The sequence below is a fragment of the Heliangelus exortis genome, chromosome 3 (genome assembly GCF_036169615.1).
Source record: "Heliangelus exortis chromosome 3, bHelExo1.hap1, whole genome shotgun sequence".
In the NCBI taxonomy this organism is placed as follows: domain Eukaryota; kingdom Metazoa; phylum Chordata; class Aves; order Apodiformes; family Trochilidae; genus Heliangelus; species Heliangelus exortis.
The window spans coordinates 17,186,932-17,210,716 of record NC_092424.1 but is presented as its reverse complement, the minus strand read 5'-3'; the positions used below and the strand labels follow the sequence as shown (position 1 = coordinate 17,210,716).

The 23,785-nt window shown below is 37.6% G+C and overlaps 1 protein-coding gene across 3 annotated transcripts in view; it reads left to right on the top strand.

The window, feature by feature from the left end:
* SOCS5 (suppressor of cytokine signaling 5) overlaps nucleotides 1–19,049 on the top strand; it is a 32,333-nt gene extending 13,284 nt beyond the window's left edge. For all 3 annotated transcript variants that reach the window (XM_071739424.1, XM_071739423.1, XM_071739425.1), the window contains exons 2-3: nucleotides 11,495–11,586; nucleotides 13,865–19,049. In XM_071739424.1, the coding sequence (XP_071595525.1) occupies nucleotides 13,877–15,487 (1,611 nt within the window). In that variant the 5' untranslated portion in view covers nucleotides 11,495–11,586; nucleotides 13,865–13,876 and the 3' untranslated portion in view covers nucleotides 15,488–19,049. The remainder of the gene's footprint in view (nucleotides 1–11,494; nucleotides 11,587–13,864) is intronic.
* The last annotated feature ends 4,736 nt before the right edge of the window (nucleotides 19,050–23,785 follow it).

Genomic DNA, 23,785 nt, shown 5'->3' with positions numbered 1-23,785 from the left:
TTCCTTGTGAGCATAACAGGGTTACCACCCATCATAGTAAGGTGTAGCTATGGATTGTAGGGAGTGTACTCAATCCCTTTGTATGAGTAAAGTCAGTGATTGCTGTGATGATCATCTAAAGCAGCTGAGTCTGATTCTTTGGAGACCTTAACAGATAAAAGCTGGAAAGACTGCTTAGACAATGAAACTAAAGTTGCTTTTTTTTCTTCAGGAGTTCCAAACTGGACCAATTTTGGCTGTAGTTCTGTAAGAGCAGCAGGAGATATGCCACACAAAGTCCACATTTCCTGAATTTATAAGATGAGGAGGTGGTGTTGGTTTTTTTTTCTTTTTTAAGACACACAAAATGTAACTTTTTTTGGCAATTTCCATACAGCAACTTCAACACTGAAAAACTATTTTAGATAGCTACTGGGGGGGGGGGGGTGGGGGTTATAAATTTCAGACCAAAGCAGTAAGCTGCAGAAAGCCACAGAATGTGTTGTGATAGTGGGAAGCATTAAGTGATGGTAACAAATTTTAAAAATAAGTTTTTTTCCAAGACATGTCTCTCTTGTTGGGAAGAAGACTTTAAACCCATCAGGTAGACTGAATGTCTCTGCTACTTTTAAGGTGGCTTGTTCACACCTTAAGATGACCATTCATGGTAATAACCTATAGCTTAACGTAGCCTTTTTTCATACATTTCCCCTGTAGCAAAATCCATGTCAGTTATGTAGTTGAGAGAAGCTTGACTGAATTTTACTGCTGTCCTTCTGAGCTAGCAGCAGAGCCCACTGCAGCTGTGGTAGCTTCACAGTAAGTTGGTAACTGATTGAGCAAAAGTTTCTTTTTCGTGTTGGTTCAGTATAGAAGAGACAAATATTGCTGAAAGTAGTTCCAATCTGGCTGACTATCAGAATTGTTATGAAGGTAAATCTTGGCTTTTCTTCAAACCAAGGCAGGTTCTACATTGCCAGCTGTAAACCTTTGTGCTTATGTGCCACTGGTGCCAGTGCTGTCAGAAATTTGCAGTCTCATGTGCAACTCAAAGACTGGATAGTATTTTCTGGTTTTCCCCTCCTTTACCCCAGCTGATTGGTAAACTCTTGCCAAAGAAGAATTTGAGGTCTGTGTAGTAGTACAACTGGCTTTATTTATTCTGACGCTTCAGCTTTATCTAATGCTCTTGGAGTGCTCAAACTATGGTTAATCATAGGTATCCTAATTATTTACTTTATTTTTTAGTTTCCATCTGCTAATGAGAGTGACACTTCTGCTGTTCTCATTCTTGAGATCACTGTGCATGTCTTCCATCAGGAACTCCCGGTGACAATATGACAGTAGCTAGGTGGAGGGGCTGCCACATCTCTCCTATTTATATTTCTACATCAAGAATCAAATTTTTCTTTATTGTATTAACAGTACTTAACGATGATGGCTTTCAGACATCATGTATTGAACAGGTTGTCCCTGTTGTCCTGAAAACGTTTATGTAGATTTTGTGTTATTTTAAGTAACAGTTGAACCATCTTTTTGAAAAAAATGAACATGAATAGTTCCTGTATTTTTGTGTTAATAGATTTGCCTTTTAACAGTGCTATGGCTTCTGAATCTTTTGAAATGTACAGTATTTTCCTACACGAGTCTTAGTCTCAAGGCTTCATTTTATCTTTTTGTTTCACAATTATGACTTTCATTTAATCTGGTTTAACATTAAGGAGTGGAGTTTCACAGAAATGACTAAACCAGTGTCAGCAGCTCACTGTTGCTGGGTCTTCTCACCTTTACTCCTTGCATTAGACCCCAGACCCTTACACTGTCACTTGTTTCTTCTGGCTTCTTTTTCCTAGCTGAAAAGCTGTTTGTCTGTCTGGTGCTTCCATTAATAAACTTATAGTGAGAATTGAAGTCAGATGGATGTTGGAACTGGTGCAAGGGATGAGGGCAAAGCAGAAATATCCCTTTCAATAGCAGCAAAGCAATCATAGATTATTTATCATGGACTAAATCACCCTTAGGGTGCTCTGGCTGTGGCTAAATTCTGCTAATCAGTCTAGAAAGACCTGTACTCTACTGCTCCTTTTATGCTGGGAATGGTAAATTACCATCTCAAGGTATGATGGAATAGCATCAACCACTCATTTTCTCTCCATTGTGTTCTGGGGGTTGTTTTTCTGCATGGTGGTGTTTTGCTGTTTTTTGTTGTTTTTTTTTTTAAATACCTGCTCTCTGTCAACTTCATTATCCAGTATTCATCTTATTTAGGTTGTCTCAGTTTTATGTGGTGCTGCAAACTTCCTGCAAGAAATGCAGTCTCTTAAACCATTCATACAACTGGATCTCTGTTTTCATAAATCTAATCAAGGGCAAAAGAGGATTGTTAGCTTTATTAGTCTTGAGCAGCTGGTAGTGCTGGTGTAAAGATTAATTATTCTGGTCTGTTCTTTTGCTGCATCTTCTTGGAGTTCCTGCAGCCTATAACTTATACTTCCCTCTATCAGACAGAAGCCCATGAATACCTACCAGCTTTCCAGTGCTGATGTGTGTGTTGGGTATTAGAGTGGTATCCCAGGTTAGTGAGTTGTCTTTTCCTATTGATTAGTGGGAATGCACATTAGCTAACCAGTGAGTTGCTGGCCTATGAGTAGGTCTTGGTGCAGCAACCCTTAATGAAAAACAGGAAGCTGTTTTAGTATTAGATAAGCAACAACAAAACCCAAAGCATTCATATATTATTTTCAGAAGAATTTAGGAGCTAATAAAATAAGTATATTTTTCTTAGAAAATCCTCATCCTGTGGAAGCTCACTTGCTAACATACACAGATACTTCTTTGCTTGAATAAGCATTTCATTTGGGTAGTGTTGATGTACCTGGTTGCATTATCCATGAAAAAAGATGAATCACTTCCTTTGCATCTCACTATGCAATAGACTTCAGCTCCCTAAAGATAAGACAGTAACATAATAATCTGTTTAACACTTCAGTTGTAATGGATTGAGGCAATAGATGCTCTTAAGATGAAAGACAGGCCTGACTTTTATCAATGACTGTTCAGTCTCTCTGATGCATATCCAGTGTATATAGTGATAGCCTTAAATTTTTGGCAGCATGAGGAGCTAGGCTTTTTTTCTGAAGTTTTTATTTTGTATTTCTATACAATGTTTTGAATCATGAGCATTCCTTTTGAAAACACAGAAGTCTCTTTTCTTATGAGCAGAGACCAAGAAAGCCTCTAAATTTACTGCTAAGTCATCTTTGTGTAAAGGTTCAGAATACAAAAGGAGATGAGGTTTTGGAGAGAGTTGGCTTCTTTGCTGTGCCGTTGCTCTGATAAACTTGTTAGTGCAGTAACTCTAGTAACTAAAAATCTCATTTCACTGATCCTTTGCTTTTCAAAGATTACTAATGCATCTTTGTATTAACACTGCTTAACATCACTATCAGTTAAAGGAACGGTGGGGTTCTTCCACAGGATGAATGATGAGGATTGGAAGGGACCTTAAAGGGCAATCTAGTTCCTAGTCCCCTGCTGTTGGCAGGGATACCTTCCACTAGACTGGGTTTAGATGTATTTATATTACATGTTCAATTAAAAGCAGAGCAGGATACTTGGTAACTGTTGGGGTGGGTTTCTCCTCCTGATAGCAGTGGTGTGACTATCAAGTGGTTCCATTACAGCCTCTTGATTTCACAAACTCCATAATTCTGCATTAACACTTAGTAACTGAAATGCCTTTCATGCAGAAACTGTGTACAAGTACTGACTTCTTCTTTTAGCACTTCTAAATTTCCAATGATTTATGTTATGGAAATATTCGTGCTACTTTACATTGTTGGAATTCTTGATTAGTAAGATAAAAGTAAAGTGCCTAAAATGTGAAACTTGGCAGAGGCATAGGTGCAGTTTCTGCTGAGTACTTTGCTTTAAAGAAATTTAGTCCTGAATTTTCACTATTTATACTTAGTCTTGCACAAAACAAATAAAAATCTGAAATATAATAATGTCATATATATTTATGTATTAATTTTTATGTGTGTGTGCATATAATAAAACACTTTAGGTTCAGTGAGATGAAACTTGGGTAAAGTTAAAAAACATTTTTTTTCCTTATTCCTAAGAGAAATCTCAGTACCTCAGGATGAACCTGCAAGGCTAATGTGTTGTTGTGGTTTTTTTACTTGAGTTTTAATATTGGAAAAAAACAAAAACAAAAAAACAAAACAAAACAAAAAAAAAACCAGAAAAACAAACAAAAAACCCCCCACCAAAACCAAAGCAACAAACAAAGGTCAGAATTTCAGAAAGTTTAAAATTCATTGAAACTGTAATTGCTAGTAGAGGTCAAAATAAGTTGACTTCTAGAAGTCCTACTTAAAGTTCCCTGTCCTTTTATCTAGTTTCCAGAAAGTTTGGGTTCTTACTACTTTTTTTTTTTCTTTTTTTTTTTTTTTTTTCTCCCCACCTTCCTTTAATTTGCTATGTATCAAACCATCATTTCACATGCTTTATTATGCCCAATATATAAAATGTCAAGTTTTGATTTTCTGTCATATAATCTGTAACTTTAAAGTTGTTATAACTCCTTTAAGATAATTATTGGTGGCATTTGAAACCCAAAATTTCAGTTCTGTTGCAATTTAATAACAGTGTTGATGTTGCATTTGGCTGTGCTGCAGTGTTACCCTGCACAGCAAGGCTTGGTGTGCCCTCAGTGGCAGAGCTCGCAGGTACAGAACCATAAAGCATGGGTTATTTTCAGCTGGAAAGTTGCAGAAAAATACTTCTGATACCTCTAACTAGGTATAGACTAGGATTAAGTTGCCTGTGGATCAAAGTGAAAACATGAAACAGGCTAGACCTACTGGCAGCCTTCCAGCTTCTCCTTCTTTGCAGGGTTTGTATTCTTTTACCTACCCCAGCCCAGCCTAGGGAGCCAGGTGCTTGCTGCCAATTAGTCTTGTCAAGGCAGCCCAAGCTTCTCTTGACAAGCCTGACTGCTGACAGCAGCTGTGGGGTAGTCCTAGGAAGGATTTTAACTCCTTACTTGCCAAATATTTCACTGGTTAAATCCCTTATTCTGCAAGTATTTGAAGATGCTTCCAGTTTATGAAACCATGTTTTATGCAGAAACTGATCTAAGTGGTGCTGGTGGTGCTATAGTGATGGATGGAGTATTAAATTGGGAATTAAGTCATTATGAAGGTTACTTTATATATCTGTGGATTCTATCAGAATGGCTCATCCAAGGGTACCTTCTACTTGATGCAGAGAGTAGCTGTAGCTGGATAAGACACTAGGCAAATCCAACAGTTTTCTCCCAAGTAACCTGAACTTTAATCTCCCTACACTATTGCAGTGACACAAGGGAGTTTGACCAATTTACAGGTCATCCATTAATATAGTTTAACTATAAATTACAATTAAATATTTCAAGTCAATATGTTGCTGCAGAGAGAAGCAAATTGTGCAATTTTCCTGGGTTTTCCTGTCTTTCACATGTGTGACTTGGCTGCTATCAGGTGCTTTGCTCCAGTAATGTTAGCAGTGATAAAAAAAATACAGAGGCTATCCATAAAACCTCAGTGTTTTTTTAATTTTCATCAAACACAGCATTGAAGAACAATGAAACTAATAGCGCTACGGATTAATTAATTTTTAAATGCAGGTAACAATATTTAGTCTTGAGGTTAACATTGACTTATTTAATTGCAGTTCCTAAGAAATCACTGCTTAGGCTGTCACTCCTCTCAATTGTTGTGGTTCTAGAAACTTTTGAACTTTGTCCACGTCACTCAAATGTGAAAGAAGGGCAGCTTTTTTTGATATGTCTTGCAAATTGCTTGAGAAGCAATGCTGCTTTTACCTGTGTACTTACCATTGTAGATAAACCACTTGAGAAAGATAAGTAGAACTTTTGTTTTTATCGATTTTTAGGTGTGGCAGCAAGCTAGAATATGATCCTTTGCTTGGTTGGATAGAAAGGAAGCATGGGAAGAGCTCTGAAAGAAGTGCCTGGAAAAAGCTCTGTGTGTAAAGGAAATGCTTTTAAGCTTGTGGAGACCAAGGGTACTATGGTGAGGGGGAGGCATCAGGCAGGCTGTTGAGATTTTGAAAAATGTAGAGTATCAAGCAAAAAGAAATAAGACTGTTAAAAGAGTATAAATCAATCAAAGAACAGAGATATTAGCTGTTTGCAAGTAGCCAAGTTGCAAACAGAATGAAATGCTGTTTACAAAGAATCTTAAATTGGATGTTTCTACTGTGCTGGTCAAGGATGCACCATAAGATTGACCCAACTTTTCGACTTTGCTTCCAGTTTCCTTTTAGTGAGGCATAGCTGTTAAGGTATTCTTTTTCTCAATTTGGAACTCCCAAGAATTACATACGAATTAGACAACTTGTTGTATCAAATAAAGGTGTATATATATATTTTAGAACTTGTTAGAAAAGAGTATGCTTCATTAGTGTTCTTAAAAGTAGAAAATTCTGCCCTGCTAGGGGAGAGCTTCGTAACTTTTTTTTCAGGCTACTTGAGGCTTTTGCAGAGGCCATCAAGAGGGCTGCCATACGTAACTTGAACACTGACTGAAACCATTTATTCTGTCCATATGAATTTAAAATTTATATTGGCAACTTCTGATTGAGGTGAGTTAAGCATAGCAGCACAGAAAGCATTATTTCAGTGTGTTTACCTGGAGTTCTCTTCCATAGCAGGTACCTTACTTTGCTAACTTAATGCTGGTTCTTTGATTTTTTCAAATGGTAAGGTGAAGTTCTGAGTTGCCTACTTAGCATGTGTGGAGGTAATTTAAAAGAAACTGTTTCCTTTTATTTTTATTGTGTATTGTGGTGAGTGGCTATCAGGATACTGCCTAAGTGATTCGTGGGTGTCTTGGAATTAATATACATAATTGCTGTGAACTTTCAGGCCTTCTATCAAAGATATCTCTGAATATGTGGAGTTTTCAGTAGGTCTGTGTAGCAGTATTTCTCTACTAATGTGTGAAGCTTATGCTTGCTATAGATAGTTCTGTGATCCTAATACTAGGAGTATTAGCTTTTTTAATGATGGCTGTCTTATTATCCTCTAATAATGGTAGTACAGAGTAGTACAGGGAAAAGAGTACTTCAGAAATAACTATCTCTATTTTTGTTCAGTGTTGTTCATGTTCTTTTCTTCTGTTGATGTTTTTCTGTTCTGGGGATTTTTGATTTTCCAGACATAAATGGATGGTAACTGTGCACTATTTTCTAACCTAACATGTTAACACATGTAGTGCTGACATTGTCTTTTTAACCCCAAGGCCTAGCAAAGACCTGTAAGGTTTATTCCACTGCTAAAAACACTGAAATAGTATTTTTGAACTAAAGTTACCAATGTGTAGCTGCTTGGAAAGATACTGGTGGAACATCAGCTATCTAAGCTGAGAGTGCTTTTTCTCATTGTGAATCTGCACCGAGGGCAGGGAGGAGGTTACTTCTTACTTTCAGATTGAAACAATAGCAAAATAACATTTTTCTTTGATTTGGCAGCCTGCCATCATAAGCCCTTAAGACTTGCAGCTTTCCCTGTGTTTTAGCAGGCCACATCAAGCCAGCTCAGCATTTTATTTTTGAAATAAATGTTTTCAGTGGCTGAACTTTAAACATGCATGTTCAAAGCAGCATTTTAAATAGTGCTAATTTCTCTCTTCACAGCCAGAGCCCTGCAGCTGATTGATACATAGGCCTCAAATTGAGATTGCTCTCAGAAAAGTATCCATCTAAGGTCTTAATACTGTGAGCAGAAGAAATCAGCACTGCTGTGGAAAGAATCAGTCTTGCCCTGGCTGCTGCTTCTCCCCCCTCCTCATCTGCTCCTCCCTTGTGTTAACATGAATGTTTATACAGAAGCCATAAAGCAGATGGAATAAATGACTGATACTTTTTCTGAGAATTCATTTTAGTCTGGATCAGTTCCTTGAGCTGGTTCACTGAACAGCCATACGGTCTACATACCACCTCCTGCACCAGCACAGGTGGCCAGGAAGAGGATGATACCATTTTTTTTGGTAGCAATGCTGACTTTGCCAATTTTGTGTGTTGCTAGAAATACAGCTTGGTATCCCTTACCTCTTCTTGGCAGGTTTAAGTTTTGATTTGGGAGTTCAGACCTTCACATCCTTCTGAAAAGGAAAGAAGAAAAAGATTGTGCTTTGCCTTAAGGCTTTCGTGACCACTTGGAACACTTGTCCTCTTTTCCTTGTCTAGTTAAAAAAAAAATAACAGCCACCTCTTCCCTGCAGTCTTCCAAATTGGTTCTTCAAGCTGTCTGCAATGAGCACATCTTTGTGTATGTGTGTAGAAAAATCCATGATTCCACTTAAGTCAACATACTCCTTGTTTGTTTATTTTTTTTTTAAGAAATGTTGTCTCTAGTGTTACAATACTAATGCATATTTCTGGAATATGTGTTGGAAGGGAAGAAGTTGCTTTGTAATCCTTAGTATTGCCCTTTCCTCCTCCCTCAAGTGGGTTACTTTAAACAGTAGGTGTTTGCCAGCCTTATTCATTTTGACTGAATAAGGTTGAGGAGTGCTTATGTGAGCAGCTTTGTTAGTGCATCCCTAGGAGCTGTAGCCTAAGCAGGCATTTGGCAATGTGCAAATAGGACATTAACCTCTTCAGCAAGCATACTTTTAATAGAAGCAAATGTCATTAATAATGGAGTCTCTTGTCAGTGCTAAGTGAATGAGTTTAAAGTGAGGAGCAGTCCAAATAGAAATGTAGTCTTACTCTGTTCCCTTTACCTCCATGGTACAAGAGGATGTGCCCCAGTGTCAGAGAATGTGTTGGGCTGATTGCTTGTATAGGATCTTGCTAGCACTGAACTGAAGGAAGGGTGTGCAGGGAGCAGAGAGGTTGTGACTTCCCTCTCTCCTCTCTTCCCTCCCTTTCAAGTTGTTGGGTTTTTTGATGTGTAAGAGTTGTTTGGCTTTGTTTTCCTTCAACATTTTTCCTTGTTACTTGTCAGCGTTTTGAAGCTATCATAATGTAAAAATGCCAAAACAAAGAATTTACAAGATTCCTTTTTTTTAATAAGCATACTATACTTGCAAGGTGTCCTACGTTATGTGGTGTTGCAGCTTTTGTAAAGATGGTACATATTTAGAGGTTATTTTTAATGTAATCTTCTATGTTGACTAATTTTTAAATGAGGTTAACACTGCGAGAGTAAAAGAAGTGAAACAAGTCTAGGTCAGTGTAGAACCATGGCTTTGAATGTTCCTCATAGGAAATCACAGGTGGAAAGCTCTGGTGAGGTCTTGTGACACTTGGAATGAGGGGTCTGAGTTTTCAGAGTAATCTATAAATACATGGTATTTCAGGGTTGCAGACAGGTTGTTACTGTTGTCTTTATTTAAATCATATTACACAAATGGTTTTCCTAGCTCTGTTGTTTCATCATTTGTATACTTGGAATACTTGAGGACGGCAGTCTTGCAAACTTCATGGCTTTGAATGTCTCTAAATTTACTGGAAGTGGGAATATAATGTTTAGACACCACTGTTCACTGCTTCTCTAAGTCCTGTAGAGAGTTTGCTACCTTTTGTTTCTTTTAAGTTTTGTTGTTGTTCGGGTTTTTTTGTAAATTCTGGTGGAATTAAATTCTATTTTCTGCTTAGGCTAAAATAACCACTGGCAGTGCTCCTTAATAAAGCCAGAGTAGCTTTAGGGCCAGTTCAGAAATAATTTGTATTTTGTCAGCCTCAGCACACATCTGTTGAACTGTGATTTAAACTAATTTAAATTTATTGAATATTAAATACTTTACCAGTGACTCAAGTTTTATTCTAACACAAAGTTGAGAATTTTAACTAAAACAGATACCCAAGTTCAAGAAACTGTTTTCCATTAGTGAATGGTTTCCAAAGCAACCACTCCTTCTCAGAGCCACAGGGCAACTTACCCAATAGGCAGGATCCACTGGCCAGCAGTAATGATGTGATGGGTGTTATGTTGATTGTTCGTGATTCTGAATAGGACTGAGGGAAAATAAGGGTGTATAAACTTCACATAAGTACCATTAAGCATGACATTTCAATATAAGAGTCCACATAATTTTTCGATTTTTAATTAGTTAAATGGTGAGTGTGCAGCCCCCTGGTCTCCAGTGCCCAGTAAAACAGCATTACTGGTTTTAGTTGGAATGTGAGTATGTCTATGGAGGCTTTCATGACCTAATGTTTTAAGTAAGGCTTTATTGAAAATTATATATCCCTTGTTCTAGCATCTTTACCGTTTGTTTGCTCTGTTAATGCCTTGCTCTGAGCCAGTTATAGTAGGTTTTTTACTGTCTTGTGTTTGTAGACTTGCTAGAAACATAATGGGAAGAAAAAAGAAATGGGTATAATTGTTAAAATTGCAGAAAAATTTTTGTTTTTCTTTCATCTTCATCTTATATTGGTAACTTACTTGCTCTCTGGAAAGGTTACTTTTATAGAATCTTTCAATAGCAGTAGTATGGCCTAACTTGAAAAGCATTTCAGCAATTTTAGTGCTTCCAGGGGTGGATGGAAACTAATAATGTTGTTACCAACATTACTCTGGAGTTTCTGCCTAGAATATTAACTTTTCATATTCACTTAGTGATTGCTCAAACCCACAGTTTTTTATTCCAGTATATATATGTATATATCACATCTGAGTATTTTTTTCTTCTTGTTCTGTGTGTAAAGCTTGAGCATAAGTTCCCCATATTCTCTGTTAACCCTTACTGCTGTCCTGGGTTTGGTTCTACTGCAGAGAAGCAGATTTCTATAATCTATCCTGTTACTGTTAAGATTTCTGACAGTGGTGCAAGCATACTAAATCCCTCAATTCCTCTTGGATTGCTGAAAAAAACCCAATTATAATTATTTTAGGGAAGGGCTGACCTATTCTTTTTAATAAAGAACTAGTGTAGGATTCCACTTCCTTCCCATTTTTAGAATCATGGTTCATATTCCTCTTGCTTCACAATCGTATAACATCCTTGTGTCAAGAACAGCAGTTGCTTACCTGGAAAAGTAATATTAGAAAAGTGTGTATTTTTAGCTGCCTTTTGATGTGATGTAGCAGCTGGAAACAAGACGAAGAGGCAGTATGAAGTGATCTGACAGCCACGACTTGGGAACCACTGCTTTGAACTTGAGACCAAAATGTAGGGAAACCAATTTTACATGCCTGAGTTTGCCCATTGTGCCTGGTGTTTCCATCAACCAGATGCTGTGGCTGCTTTGGTCATTCTCAAAAGCTGCATTTGAGGGTCTTCACCTGGACTATTGCATTCATGTTTCTAATGGATGAAAAAGTTCTACAAAGATTTTTGTTTATGTTAATATGCATGTATATAATGAGCTGATAGTTCCATGCACACATTTAAGATGTAATTAGTAAAATACAACTTTCATACTTGTGACTAACTGTAAATACCTACATTAAAAGATATTTTTAAAACTAACTAAAATACCATTTTTCTCTTTGTAGTAATCATGCCCACAACTCAGAGAAGGAATCTGCCAAGTTCATGTTGAGGTATATTCTCAAGACAAGATACAGTGACTCATATGCTTTTCTGGGTAAGAAGGGTATCTATGTTCTCTTGAGTTATGACAAAAAGTAGTTAACCTTTCAAATTTAACTTTTGAAAAGTACAGTGGGGCCAAGCCAGTGTGGTGGTGGGGTTTTGTTATTGTTTTGGTTTGGGTTTTTTCTTTGTTCTTGAAACTTTCTGGGCAAATGTAGAGAGTTTTCACCCATCTAGCAGTCAAAAGGCATTTGAGAATAATAGTGCAAAGGAGAGCAATAAGGAGCAATTTTAGAATAAAAGGCACCACTGAATAGTGTGTGTCTGCTTAGAAATGTAATTCCATTTCATTGCTGCATAGATGGGTACTGTTTCTAGCCTGATTTTCCAAGGGAATGGAGGTTATATACTCTTCCTTTTCCCTTCCCAGAAATCTTAAACATCTCTGTAACTAGGAAGAGGAAGAAATTTACAACTTGAAAGAAAAATGGGTAAAGTCAACTTTATGTATAGTGTGTTGACAGGCTGGCAGCCAGCAAACATATGCTGCCTCCTGGTCAGTGTGGATATTCTGAGACACCGCAAACAGCTACGATTATTCCAGTGGCATGTTACGTGGTTGTATGGTACAGGATCTGACTTCATTAGTTCTGCTGCTCTTAGAACTCCCCCAGCTGGGTCCAAACGACTCCAGAAATAACAAGTTTAGGAATATGTTTTTTAATGTGGAAGTTATTCCCTGCTCACTTGCTTACAGACTCACTTATGCACAGAACTCTAGCATCCTCTGTGCATAACATTTCTCTTACAAGTGCAAGCCTCCTTAATTACTCCTTAGGTGTTGTTCAGATTGCCATTAGCACTGTGTTCTGGGTAACTTGGACCAGAAATCTCCAGAAACTGTTAAGGCCTGAATTCCCTGTTCCCCTCCACCTTCCTGTAACCACCCTAAATTCTTAAGGTTTTATTTTGTGCAGCTGGATGTAGATACCTAACTTGCTGGATTTGCTGAAGTCTCTTAGGGGAGGGAGTGGGGAAGCAAGCTTTTGCTCCTTTTATTTTCTCTTCCTCCAACAGTTAGGTGTTTCATGTTGTTTATCCTTTTGTGACTCATGTAAGCTCTACCTCTGACACTTCCCCAGTCTCAGTGGATTCTGCTCTAAAGTCACAGGCTTACAGCTGTGCACCTGTCTGAAGGGAATTCTAGATTGATGTTTCCAAAGAACAGAGTGGTTTCCATTAAGAGTTAAATTAGATAAGATGACACGTTTTAGTTCTTTAACTTTAGCACTTCTCTCGGAACTTAATTAGATCTAATTTAGCTTGGCATTGCCTGACTTTTTTTAGTACAGAATGAGCCTGTTTCTCTCTGTCCTAGGGCAGTCCTGTGTTTTTGGCAGTCTTGTTCCAATTATCATACTCTGTTTCTAAAGAGGTAGTTGCAGAATATGCACTGTTAATGTTTTTTATCTTGTTATTGTATCTTCATGATTCACCATCATCGTGTTTCTGCTGCAGAGCTGCTTTCTTTTTAAGTGCTCTTACTAAAGATAGAAAAACTCCTTGGGCTCTTTCAGTCTTTTATAGCATAAGTAATAAAGCCAGACAGTAATTTTTTTTTTCCAGATGTTTCATATGTATGGCTTTTATTAATATATCAAAGACTTCATAATTCTAAAACTCTGTTGATACCTTACCGCCTTTCCCTGTCCATTGCTGATTGACTCATCTAAGAATGCTCAATGTTTTTTTTTTTTCCTCTAAATTTTTTTTTGTGCTAATTTTTTAATCTTGTCAGTTATAGCTTGAAATTTATATGGCCTGCAGCTGGAGATTTTGCTTTTAGATCATGTGCCTGGATATTTGCAGTGAACTTGTTGGATTTCATTAATGTATCTCATAGTTTAGAGAATTATTTTTTTTAGGATTTGTTTTACTGCAGCTTATAGGAAGATTGCCTGGGAGTCATACCTTGCGTATGACTTACAAATTTTTCCTATAGTGAAGAATTTTGGCCTGTATATTTTCTGTCCATCAAACACAACTATGCAGACCTACCTGAGTACCTACAGAAAAATGGGGTGAGCTGTTTGTAAATAAAATGTTTGTAATTACTCCAATAATTTCTTCATGGTGATTTTTGCAAATATCAAAGCAGGGTGATGCCTGTCAGTGCCACATAACTTTTCAAACACGAGGCACTGTTTTAAATGTAGTGTATTCTATTAACAGTCATATTTTGTTTGTAACTTAATTGATAGTGGAAGATGTATCCTCATTTTTTTTAACCTATATTTTTGTTCTCATGTTTCTTCTCCTCTTGGATTTAGATAACGTAATCCATGGATAAAGTGGGAAAGATGTGGAACAATTTCAAATACAGGTGCCAGAATCTCTTCAGCCATGAGGGTGAAAGCCAAAATGAAAACGTGGTTGTGAACTCCAGTAGTTGCTCATCTGCTAAAGAGAAAGCTATCCAGATAACTGATTTGGCTCAACAACAGCCCGGCAGCCCTTTGAGAGAAAATCTTGCTTTGCAATTAGGTTTAAGTCCTTCAAAGAATTCGTCAAGACGGAACCAAAACTGTGTCACAGAAATTCCTCAGATTGTCGAAATCAGCATTGAGAAAGAGAACGACTCGTGTGTCACCACAGGAGCGAGGCTTGCTCGAAGGGACTCCTATTCTCGGCATGCTCCTTGGGGTGGGAAGAAGAAGCATTCCTGCTCTACCAAAACCCAGAGCTCCTTGGATACTGAAAAAAGGTTTGGTAGAACGCGAAGTGGTTTGCAGAGGAGGGAGCGGAGGTATGGGGTGAGCTCTGTCCACGACATGGATGCGGTATCCAACAGGACAGTAGGCAGCCGTTCCCTGCGGCAGCGCCTACAGGATACTGTGGGACTGTGTTTTCCCATGAGAACTTACAGCAAACAGTCCAAACCTCTGTTTTCTAACAAAAGAAAGATCCATCTCTCGGAACTCATGCTTGAGAAATGCCCTTTCCCTGCAGGCTCAGACCTGGCTCAGAAGTGGCATCTCATCAAACAACACACAGCGCCCGTGAGCCCGCATTCAACCTTTTTTGACACGTTTGATCCTTCCTTGGTTTCCACAGAAGATGAAGAAGACAGGCTCAGAGAAAGACGTAGACTTAGTATTGAAGAAGGGGTTGATCCCCCTCCCAATGCCCAAATACATACTTTTGAAGCTACAGCACAGGTTAATCCATTGTATAAACTGGGACCAAAGTTAGCCCCTGGTATGACCGAGCTGACCGGGGACAAAAACTTAACACCTCCAGGAAACTGTGACTCTGAAGAGGACACGACCACACTTTGTCTGCAGTCACGCAGGCAGAAACAGCGTCAGGTGTCAGGAGAGAGCCACAGCCATATCAGCAGGCAAGGGGCTTGGAAAGTTCACACTCAGATTGATTACATCCATTGCCTCGTGCCGGACTTACTTCAGATCACAGGTAACCCGTGTTACTGGGGTGTGATGGACCGCTACGAAGCAGAAGCACTTCTGGAGGGTAAGCCTGAAGGCACTTTTTTGCTCAGGGATTCTGCACAAGAGGACTACCTCTTCTCTGTGAGCTTCCGTCGCTACAACCGATCGCTGCACGCACGCATTGAGCAGTGGAATCACAACTTCAGTTTTGATGCCCATGATCCCTGCGTGTTTCACTCCTCCACTGTTACAGGGCTTCTGGAACACTACAAAGACCCCAGCTCTTGCATGTTTTTTGAACCCTTACTTACTGTGTCTCTGAACAGGACTTTCCCCTTTAGTCTGCAGTATATCTGCCGGGCAGTAATCTGCAGGTGCACTACCTATGATGGAATTGATGACCTTCCCCTACCCTCGATGTTGCAAGACTTTCTAAAGGAGTATCACTACAAACAAAAAGTCAGGGTGCGATGGCTGGAGCGGGAACCTATAAAAACAAAGTGAATGGAAATCAGAATAAGCTTCTAGAATATGCTTTTTTGTGTATGTTACAGTTTAACTGCAGTGAGTGCACCAACAACGTCTGGCTTTTCTGCAATATCCTATTTAAGCTGAGTGTTAGTATCCTGTCAGATGCTGCCTGCTGTTAATCAAGCTAAGTTGTGATGCCTCTTGGAAACAATAAGCAGACACAATTCTGCACGTTTTTCATTAAAGCCTAATGAAAATATTTTTGCTAATTTCTAAATATTTTGTTTCCCTTTTATAGCTGTAGTAATTGGATGAAGAAACTATAAGGCATTTTCCATGGGGCATTCATGTATCGCTAATAAAAGGCTTTACTAGAGGAGCATTTTGCTAATATCTGAAGTATTTTTTTTAATTATCTTCTTGAAAACTTTCCACTTCTCAAAGTACTGATTTAGCTGACAAACAAGATTCCAAATACTAATGAATAAGAGTATTTTCTTTTAATGAAGAGCAGTTCTATTAGAAGCAGTCCATTGAGAGTTAATAGTGTTTTTTTATCCTAACAGATGAATCATGCTTTTCTCAGTGTATAAGGTTTCCTAATCATTAAGACTTGAATATGCCTGCTCAGTACTGTAATACTATTTTAAACACTTGGAGATTTAAGTGGCATTGTTAGCAAAGGTGATACTGTCTCTGACAGCAAAATACCTTCCAGTGTGAATTACTGATTGCGTGGCAGTACACAGCTGAGATTATTGCCATGAAACAAAAGGTTGCTTTTTTTTTTTTCTAAAACAGTTTGGTGACTTGACTGCTAGTAACTTACAATGGAAGGCTGTAGTGAAGGGAAAAAATGTTTCATTATTTAAAGTTGTCTGATATTTTTATGGAGAAAATTATGAGTCGTTGAATTATTAGAATACAAAATCTGACATATTTGAAATAAATGTCAGGTTCCAATGGTACTGTTATACTTTATTTGTAAATATCTTTCCATTTGCGCTTTCAAAAATGTTTTAAAGTAATATGCACTGATTATAGTTTCAACAGACTACTTGGAAACAAGATTCTGAGTTCTGTTTGCTTATTTAATTGGAGATGGAACTTGAAATAGTTCTGTCCTAGACAGTTTTGCACTAAAATTTTGTTGGAATGCCCTGACCTGTTTAATGTTTTGTACCAATGATGAGTGCTCCCTAGTTTCTTTACCAGCTGCTACAGTGTGGTGTTACTTACTTCTCTATGGCAGTGACCTGTGCGAGGTAGGGAACATTTTGGCAGCAAGTACAATAAGCATTGTTCTTGTGCACTACACTAACCCCTCTATTGATGTATTTTTCTGCTTGCTGTGCCTTGTTCTGGCTTTTTTTGTGCTAATAAAGTACAGTATGTTCAGTGTTATACTTGTATATCTGCTCTGTTTCTATATATTCACGTAACTTGTAGCACTTAATGGAGTTTTTCATAGGCTTTTCTCTTAGTACTTCATACAGGTAATGCACAACTACTGTGCAGTTGGGTATTGGTTGGTCAGCACACAGTATTCCTCGTTTTTGTTACATGCTTATCAGAAACTTAACAGTGTACACCATTGGATAATGTTTCTGTGGTCACCACAAAGTAATGGACTTGTCTGCAGGCATAGAACATTTTACAGTTTTTGTAACGTAAAGGATAAATGTTAAGCAGAAACATTTTTGATCCCCTGCAATGGTTGCTGGAGGCATTTCAGCTTGTTATATAGCTAACTGCTAAGCTTCATGTTTTGATACCCCCCATTGAATAGGAATGGTTATTCTTGTAAATTGACAGTACAGCAGTGGCATTTGTTCACTTTTACACTATTTTAATAAAAGAAGTACAGACAAACTGGCCAAATGCCCTGTTTTTACCAAAGAATACTGTCAATTTATGTTGGAGTATTTTTTTAGCAAAAAACTTAAGAGTGGAGAGGTGCAACTTCTATCAAGTATTTATCCCAAGCTATGATAAACCAAAGTATTTTGACAGCTTCATCTGAATCTAACTAATGTATACGTTTATGTTGGTAGAGCGTAAAACTTTTACATCAATGGTGGTGTCATTTTTCTTGAACTTGCAATGCACCTGAAGGGGAATGATTTAAATAATTTTGTAATGACTGGAACAGCACTACATAGAGGCTCATACTGCAAGGGATTAATCTGAAGCACCCAGAAAGCACTTTAAAATGTGTTTATATGCTTGTAGAAAAATTGTGCTCTGGTTATGCATTCTTTGTAGTAGCTTATTTTCTTTTGTGTGTTAAAAGACTTCAGCTGTTAAAATGGAACTTTGTTTAGAATATGTAAATAATACTAATTTTATGTAAGTATGAGTACAAATGTGCTAATGGTCACTTAAGTTTTGAATTGTGTGTGTGTGCGTGTGTGTCATTGGATATGCAACTCCTGGTTTAAAATCTGCTCTTATGCGTAAAAAGAGGAAAAAACCATCACCAGCATGAAATTGCACCCAAGTGTACCTTCACTGTGTTGTTCTCACTGTTCCCTCAGTTGGGTTTGGATTCCAGATGAGTTTACTCAGTATCGGTCAACCTGCATCCAGGCTTTGTCCCAGTGTAGGGGCCTGCTTCTTGTTTACACCTGTTGCAGTTGCTTGTCAGAAACTTAGCCGATGAGATTCTAGCTGTGACATTATCAATGTGCTTCAGGAACACACTTTTTTTTTTTTTTTTTTTTTAGTCTTGTGGGTGGATTCTTGGGAAAAAAAAAAAACCCCAAGCCCTTATCTCAGAAAGTTTGCTCTTGCATTTGTGTAAATAGTCTATATGGAGAAGTTTATTGCTCCCTTAAAACAGGCAAATATGGAATGATCTATTTCTCTAGAACTTTTTACAATCATTGCTTCACTGAAATGAACAGAATAACTTGCTAGTGTGATTATGCTAAAAATAATCACTTTTAAATTTATAGTAGACTTGAGCACTGACTACTCAAGTTGCAGTGTATTTCTTAATGAAGACATTTTCAGTTCTAAAAGCACTAAAATGTTAGTATGTTGAGAATGCAAGTAGTGGATTCCTCATTTCTGTTTGAGGAGTATGCTTTAACCTTCTGGTTTTGTTCAGAAAATCTTACATGTGTCTTCTTCAATAGATATGCACAAACCACTGATTATTTTTTTAACAGTAGGATATAATGTAATAAGGTCTGCTAGCCTGATTCCAATCTAATTTGGTTACATAATATGTAAGTATTTGAGCATAGGTCTTGTAAAGTGTTTTTTTGAGGAGATTCTCATTGCTACAGAAAGGGCTGTAGAGAGGGCTTACTTGATCAGATGGTTTTGCAAAAAGAAATCTTAAAGATCTTTGACCGTATTTAAAAAGAACGAGGTGGTGGTGCTGTGTGGGAATGAAGATCTTTAAGCAGTTAGCACAACACAATGGTTTTGTTGCGTATAAAAACACACATCATTATATTTTAGAAAGTCAGCAACGGCTCCAGTTTACCAAGGTATGGAAATTAAAATAAATGTAATTTCCGTATGACATGTTATCTAACATTGGAAAATTATTTGTGTAAATAAAGCAATGTAATTATTGCATTGACATTTAGTGCGTGGAGGTTTTGTATTTTAACTGGATTGTTGTTTGTAGAACTGAATTACAATTTTTTTAATTAGGTAATTAAGACAAAATCTTTTTTGAGATCTCTCTGTCCCCATAGAATTGGAGAAAAGTAACTTTACTATATATTGACTATATTATGAGTGTCTACGGGTTAGGATTTTTATCAGTTTTGCAGGCATAACTCTTCCGAAAATACTCACAAGGGACGTGCAGGCACTTGTCCAGAAGATTTACTCGTCAGAATGAAACTTCTCTTAAGAAAATAAGTTACAAAGCCATGTTTTACATTTATGTACTTGAAAATTTGTGTGTATTTGAAGACTTAGAGCTTACAAAATGATAGTCTTTATGTCCGAAGCACATGGTCTCTGAAAGACCTTCCTATGTGCCCATAGTGTTTGATTCATAGTGGTGAATTCGTGTCTCTGGTAGACATCCTGACACTCAGTCACATTAAGTCTGTATTTGACGTGAAGGTTCTGCACTATATAGAAACAAGCAAAGGTTCTGAATTTCTGTTAGACAAAATTGGTTTAGTTTCATCTCTGTGTGCAAGCCAAAATATTTGCAGAATTTTTCAAGCCAGTCTCTGCTGCAAAGTTGCATGTAAGACTGAAGCTGTCAAGTCAGAAATTGCTGAGGACCACAGAGGTGAATCTGGAGGGACTGTGGTCCTTTCTTTTTTCCAAGCTGCCTTGAAATATAGCATTTAATAGAAAAATATTACAGGACTCTTCTGTGATTCTCTTTAAAATAACAGTATTGGTCTCTTAAAACCATTCACGTTTTTAAAAATCCCAAAGCTCTTTTTGAGTCTCTTTTTCCCAAAGCATTGTTGTGGAATTATCATGTATGCACCACACCTTAGTCTGCAAGGATCTCTGTAGTCCATACATACATATGATGCTTCCAAGCATGTGTACAGTCATGGTCTTTTGAAGCTGCCTGAAGTGCACCAATATGGTGATCATTAATAGAGAGAATTTTTAGAATTCCAGTATAACTTTGTCTGTACATGGCATGCATAGCAAATAAAAATTGTTTTTATTTGTATCTTCAGCCGTATTTATATATTGTAGCCAGGTGATGGGTGTGTTTTCCTGCTGTTGCCACACTTGCCTACACAAATGTCTCCTGATTGTGACCAAAGGAGATTTTTTTTGTCCGTAATTACTTTTTAAAGATTTTTGCAATAAACAGAACTCAGATCAGAACTTAAACAGGTTTTAAACTGTTAACTCTTACAAAGCATGGTCTAACACTGCTGATGGTTCTCCCTATTTGCAGTGTTGATATGCAAAGGATCATTTTGCTTGTCTACGGATTGTGTACGGAATGCAGTTGACTTAAAATGTCAGAATTTCAGGCTTTTTAAAATTTTTAAATTAAAATGAGGTATTTGAAAATAAAAAGGCTTGATGTTTTCATAAGATACATAAATGTTTCGCCATGGTCTAAGTATCTTTAAAAAATAATTATAAAAACCAAACCAGGCAACCTCTTGATGACTTTAACTGTATGACCTTATTGGCATTTAAAGACTGAAAAGAAATCTGGTGCTTTGCATGTTGCCATACTGATTTAATAGTAGCTGTTTCAAGGAGCAAATGTTGGGGTTATTTCAATGAAGCATTGCCATTTCTTATTTTTATAAAATATTCCACTTTAAAAAGTGTGTATCAGCAGGATGTTAACCCAATACAGTCTTTAATTCTCTTGTTATCAAGGTAACTACTGTGTATGCTTTCAAGCTGCATAAATGTTCACTTGGTAGATTCACATCAAAGCTACAGCTCTTCTCAGCTCAGTTTCTTAGGGCCAACACAGTGTGCTTATGAGCTGAAGCTCCTGGTGCATCTGGTGCTTGACCCTTTTTTTTTCCTGTCTTCAGTAGAAAAAATATATAATTATTTATGTGCAGATTTCCTTGTTAATCACCCAGCTACACTAACAAGAAGAAACATACCTGAACTTGCTTGTCTGGAGTAAAGCAGCCTCTGATTTCTCAGCAGGAGTTGTGACTTGGTGGCACAATAGGAAAGAGGAAGCAGAATTGGGTTTTATTCTTCTCTGAGCAGCTGTTAAATTGAACATGGTGTGTGCTTCCTGTGTGATAAGGTATAGTCACTTTTTAGATCCCTAAGAATTTTAATAGCTTTTGGAAGACATTAAACTTGGCTGCTTTGTCACTTCTTGCTTGTAGTATTGTAAAAGCATGAAGAGATGTATTTATTAAAATTTAATTCATGTAGTCACCAACTGCATAAGCACTACTTTATAGTATCTTTATAGAGATAGCAAAATCCTACATGATTATATTTAAAGTGTTTTGGAAGAATGAATAATGACACTGTGGGCACAAATTTATTCAGATTGCACTATAAACTTTCTTACCAGAAGCCTTCATTCTTACCAAAAAAAAAAAACAAAACAAAAAAACCAACAACCCTGTGTGATCCTCACACAGAAAAACTGTAGCTTTGGTGATGCACTGTTTGGTAGGTGGCCAAAAAAGCAGCACCCAGACAGTCCCTGGACCTTGTCCTGACATTCCATCTGAAGGGGCCCTGGCAGTCCCATCAGGCACTCGAGGAGTTGGCTGGCAAGGATGCTGTGCCAAGTGTCACCCAATGCCAGCATCTTGTGTAAATGCACTGGTTTATTTCTCCCTAACTTAGATGGTTTTTAACCTGCTGCAGCTTAAATATTTCTCCACCCTTCCTGATGTGTCTGTGTTATCTGGTTGCCAAACTGTCTTGCATCTTAATATAGTAAGAAAATAATGTGATTTATGGCTACCCAACCAGTGTATTAAATAACAGATGGCTCTGTCTTAATAAATGGGGTATAAACGACCATATTGTTTTCTTTTATATTTGTTTGGGAGCAAAAAGTTGTGATTTTAATGAATTTATTTAACACTATCTGTAAATACATATTTTGCTATACTTAGTTGTCCTCCATGTCAAAAGGGGTAGGTAGTTAGATAAAAATAAGCAGTAATTCATGTTTATTCCAGTCCATTTCTGTTGTATCTAAAATACTTGAAGAGATCCAGAGACTGATAATTATAATTTTTAGGAGTTTGATTGCACTCTGCAATTCCAGCGAGCTCTTAATTTCACTTAAATCTCAAGGGTTTTTCTCCCCACTTGTGGGCTGAGTGCATGTTATTAGTGACATAAATGTGTATTCTAGAGCACAGCCCCCGTGAGAACAGACTTCAGGAACAGATGTAGCTGTTGTCCTGTAAATGGAGAGCTTTTCTCCCTCATACCTGATGGAGTTGCTACTAAAGCAAGTTTGCACAAGCTCTGTAATTGTGAAAACTGGACTAAATGCTGCTGGTGAGGAGTTGCAGATGGGCACAACAGCCGTGTGACAAGCTGAAAATATGTTCTGGTCTGTTCTGTGTAACTATTTTGGGCTTCTTAATTTGTTAATTATATGTTTTCTAGAACATGACTCCTAAAAATACATTTAGCATTCCTTGGAGTCTTTATCTCTCATAACTGGTGAAATAATAGAAAAACAAGACCCTGAAAACAAAACTGCAGGCTTTTTCACCTGTTTAGGCAGAGATTGCTTTTGTACTTTTAGCTCCTTTGGAACACACAAAAGGTTACCTGTCTTAAGCTCAGCTAAAATATATTCATAGTTGATTAATAAGTGAAGGCTGTGGGAATTATCTATTATAATATTGTGTTTGAAATGTGAAGCTCTAATTCTTAGAGTTAGTTAAACATACTGCAGAATTAATAATTCATAATATTTAATCATAAGTATTTTGATTGTTTAGTTAAGGAAGGTGCAGGCACAGTAATATTTCAAAAGGGTTTCAGAATGCCTGGTGACCTGAGCTAAGATTTCTGTGATCAGTCTTTTTTGTGCCACTTTCCCTAGGAGAGGAAATTTTAGGAGTCTGTTCCAGAAAGCTTCATGTGTTGTAACTTTGCAGGATATCAAAAGTATGTAGGTATCTAGAATAGAATATATAGATATGCAGAATAAATATAGGAGAGGCCCTAGAATGAGCATGGCTGACTTATAGTAGTGCAAGTTATGCAAAAGATAAATAGCTACTGGTTGCAGTGCTTCATGGGCTTATTGTCCTCATAAGCACTTATTTGGCCACCCAGATCAAATGCTGAGAAGCAGTACAAGAGCTTTCTTCACAGCAGAGATTATTGAAGCAACATTGCTGCCACCCAACCCCGAGGACCTGGACAAATGAATCGGTAAGAAGGGTACATGATGTCACTTCACCTCTGAAGCAGCTGGTGGGGTGAGGAGTATTGGTGTGCTTCCACATCTGGGCTTCCCAAAAGTCCCTGGAATACCTCTGCTGTGGGTGGAAATAGCACTGGTCTGACCTGCTTATGAGACTGTTCTCATTTCACTCTCCCATCTGGTGTCCTGTAGCATCTGGGAAGTCAAGACTGTAAACTAAAATTAATGAAAATCACTATTTATAGGATCTCTAATCTTCAGAATAGTGTAAATTCCTCCCATTTGTTACGTTGGGAGGAATGTGTAAATTCATCTCAGTTTTGAGACTGGGACACAGCCTTTGTAAGAAGGTCACAAATAGCTGCCGACATTGGACTTCCTAGATGCTGCCAATGCCAACACTGGACTTCCTAGATGTTGGCCAAGTTGCATAGTTGCTCAGGTTTCCTTCTAATGAAAGAAAAATGGTGCTTCTCATCCTTTTG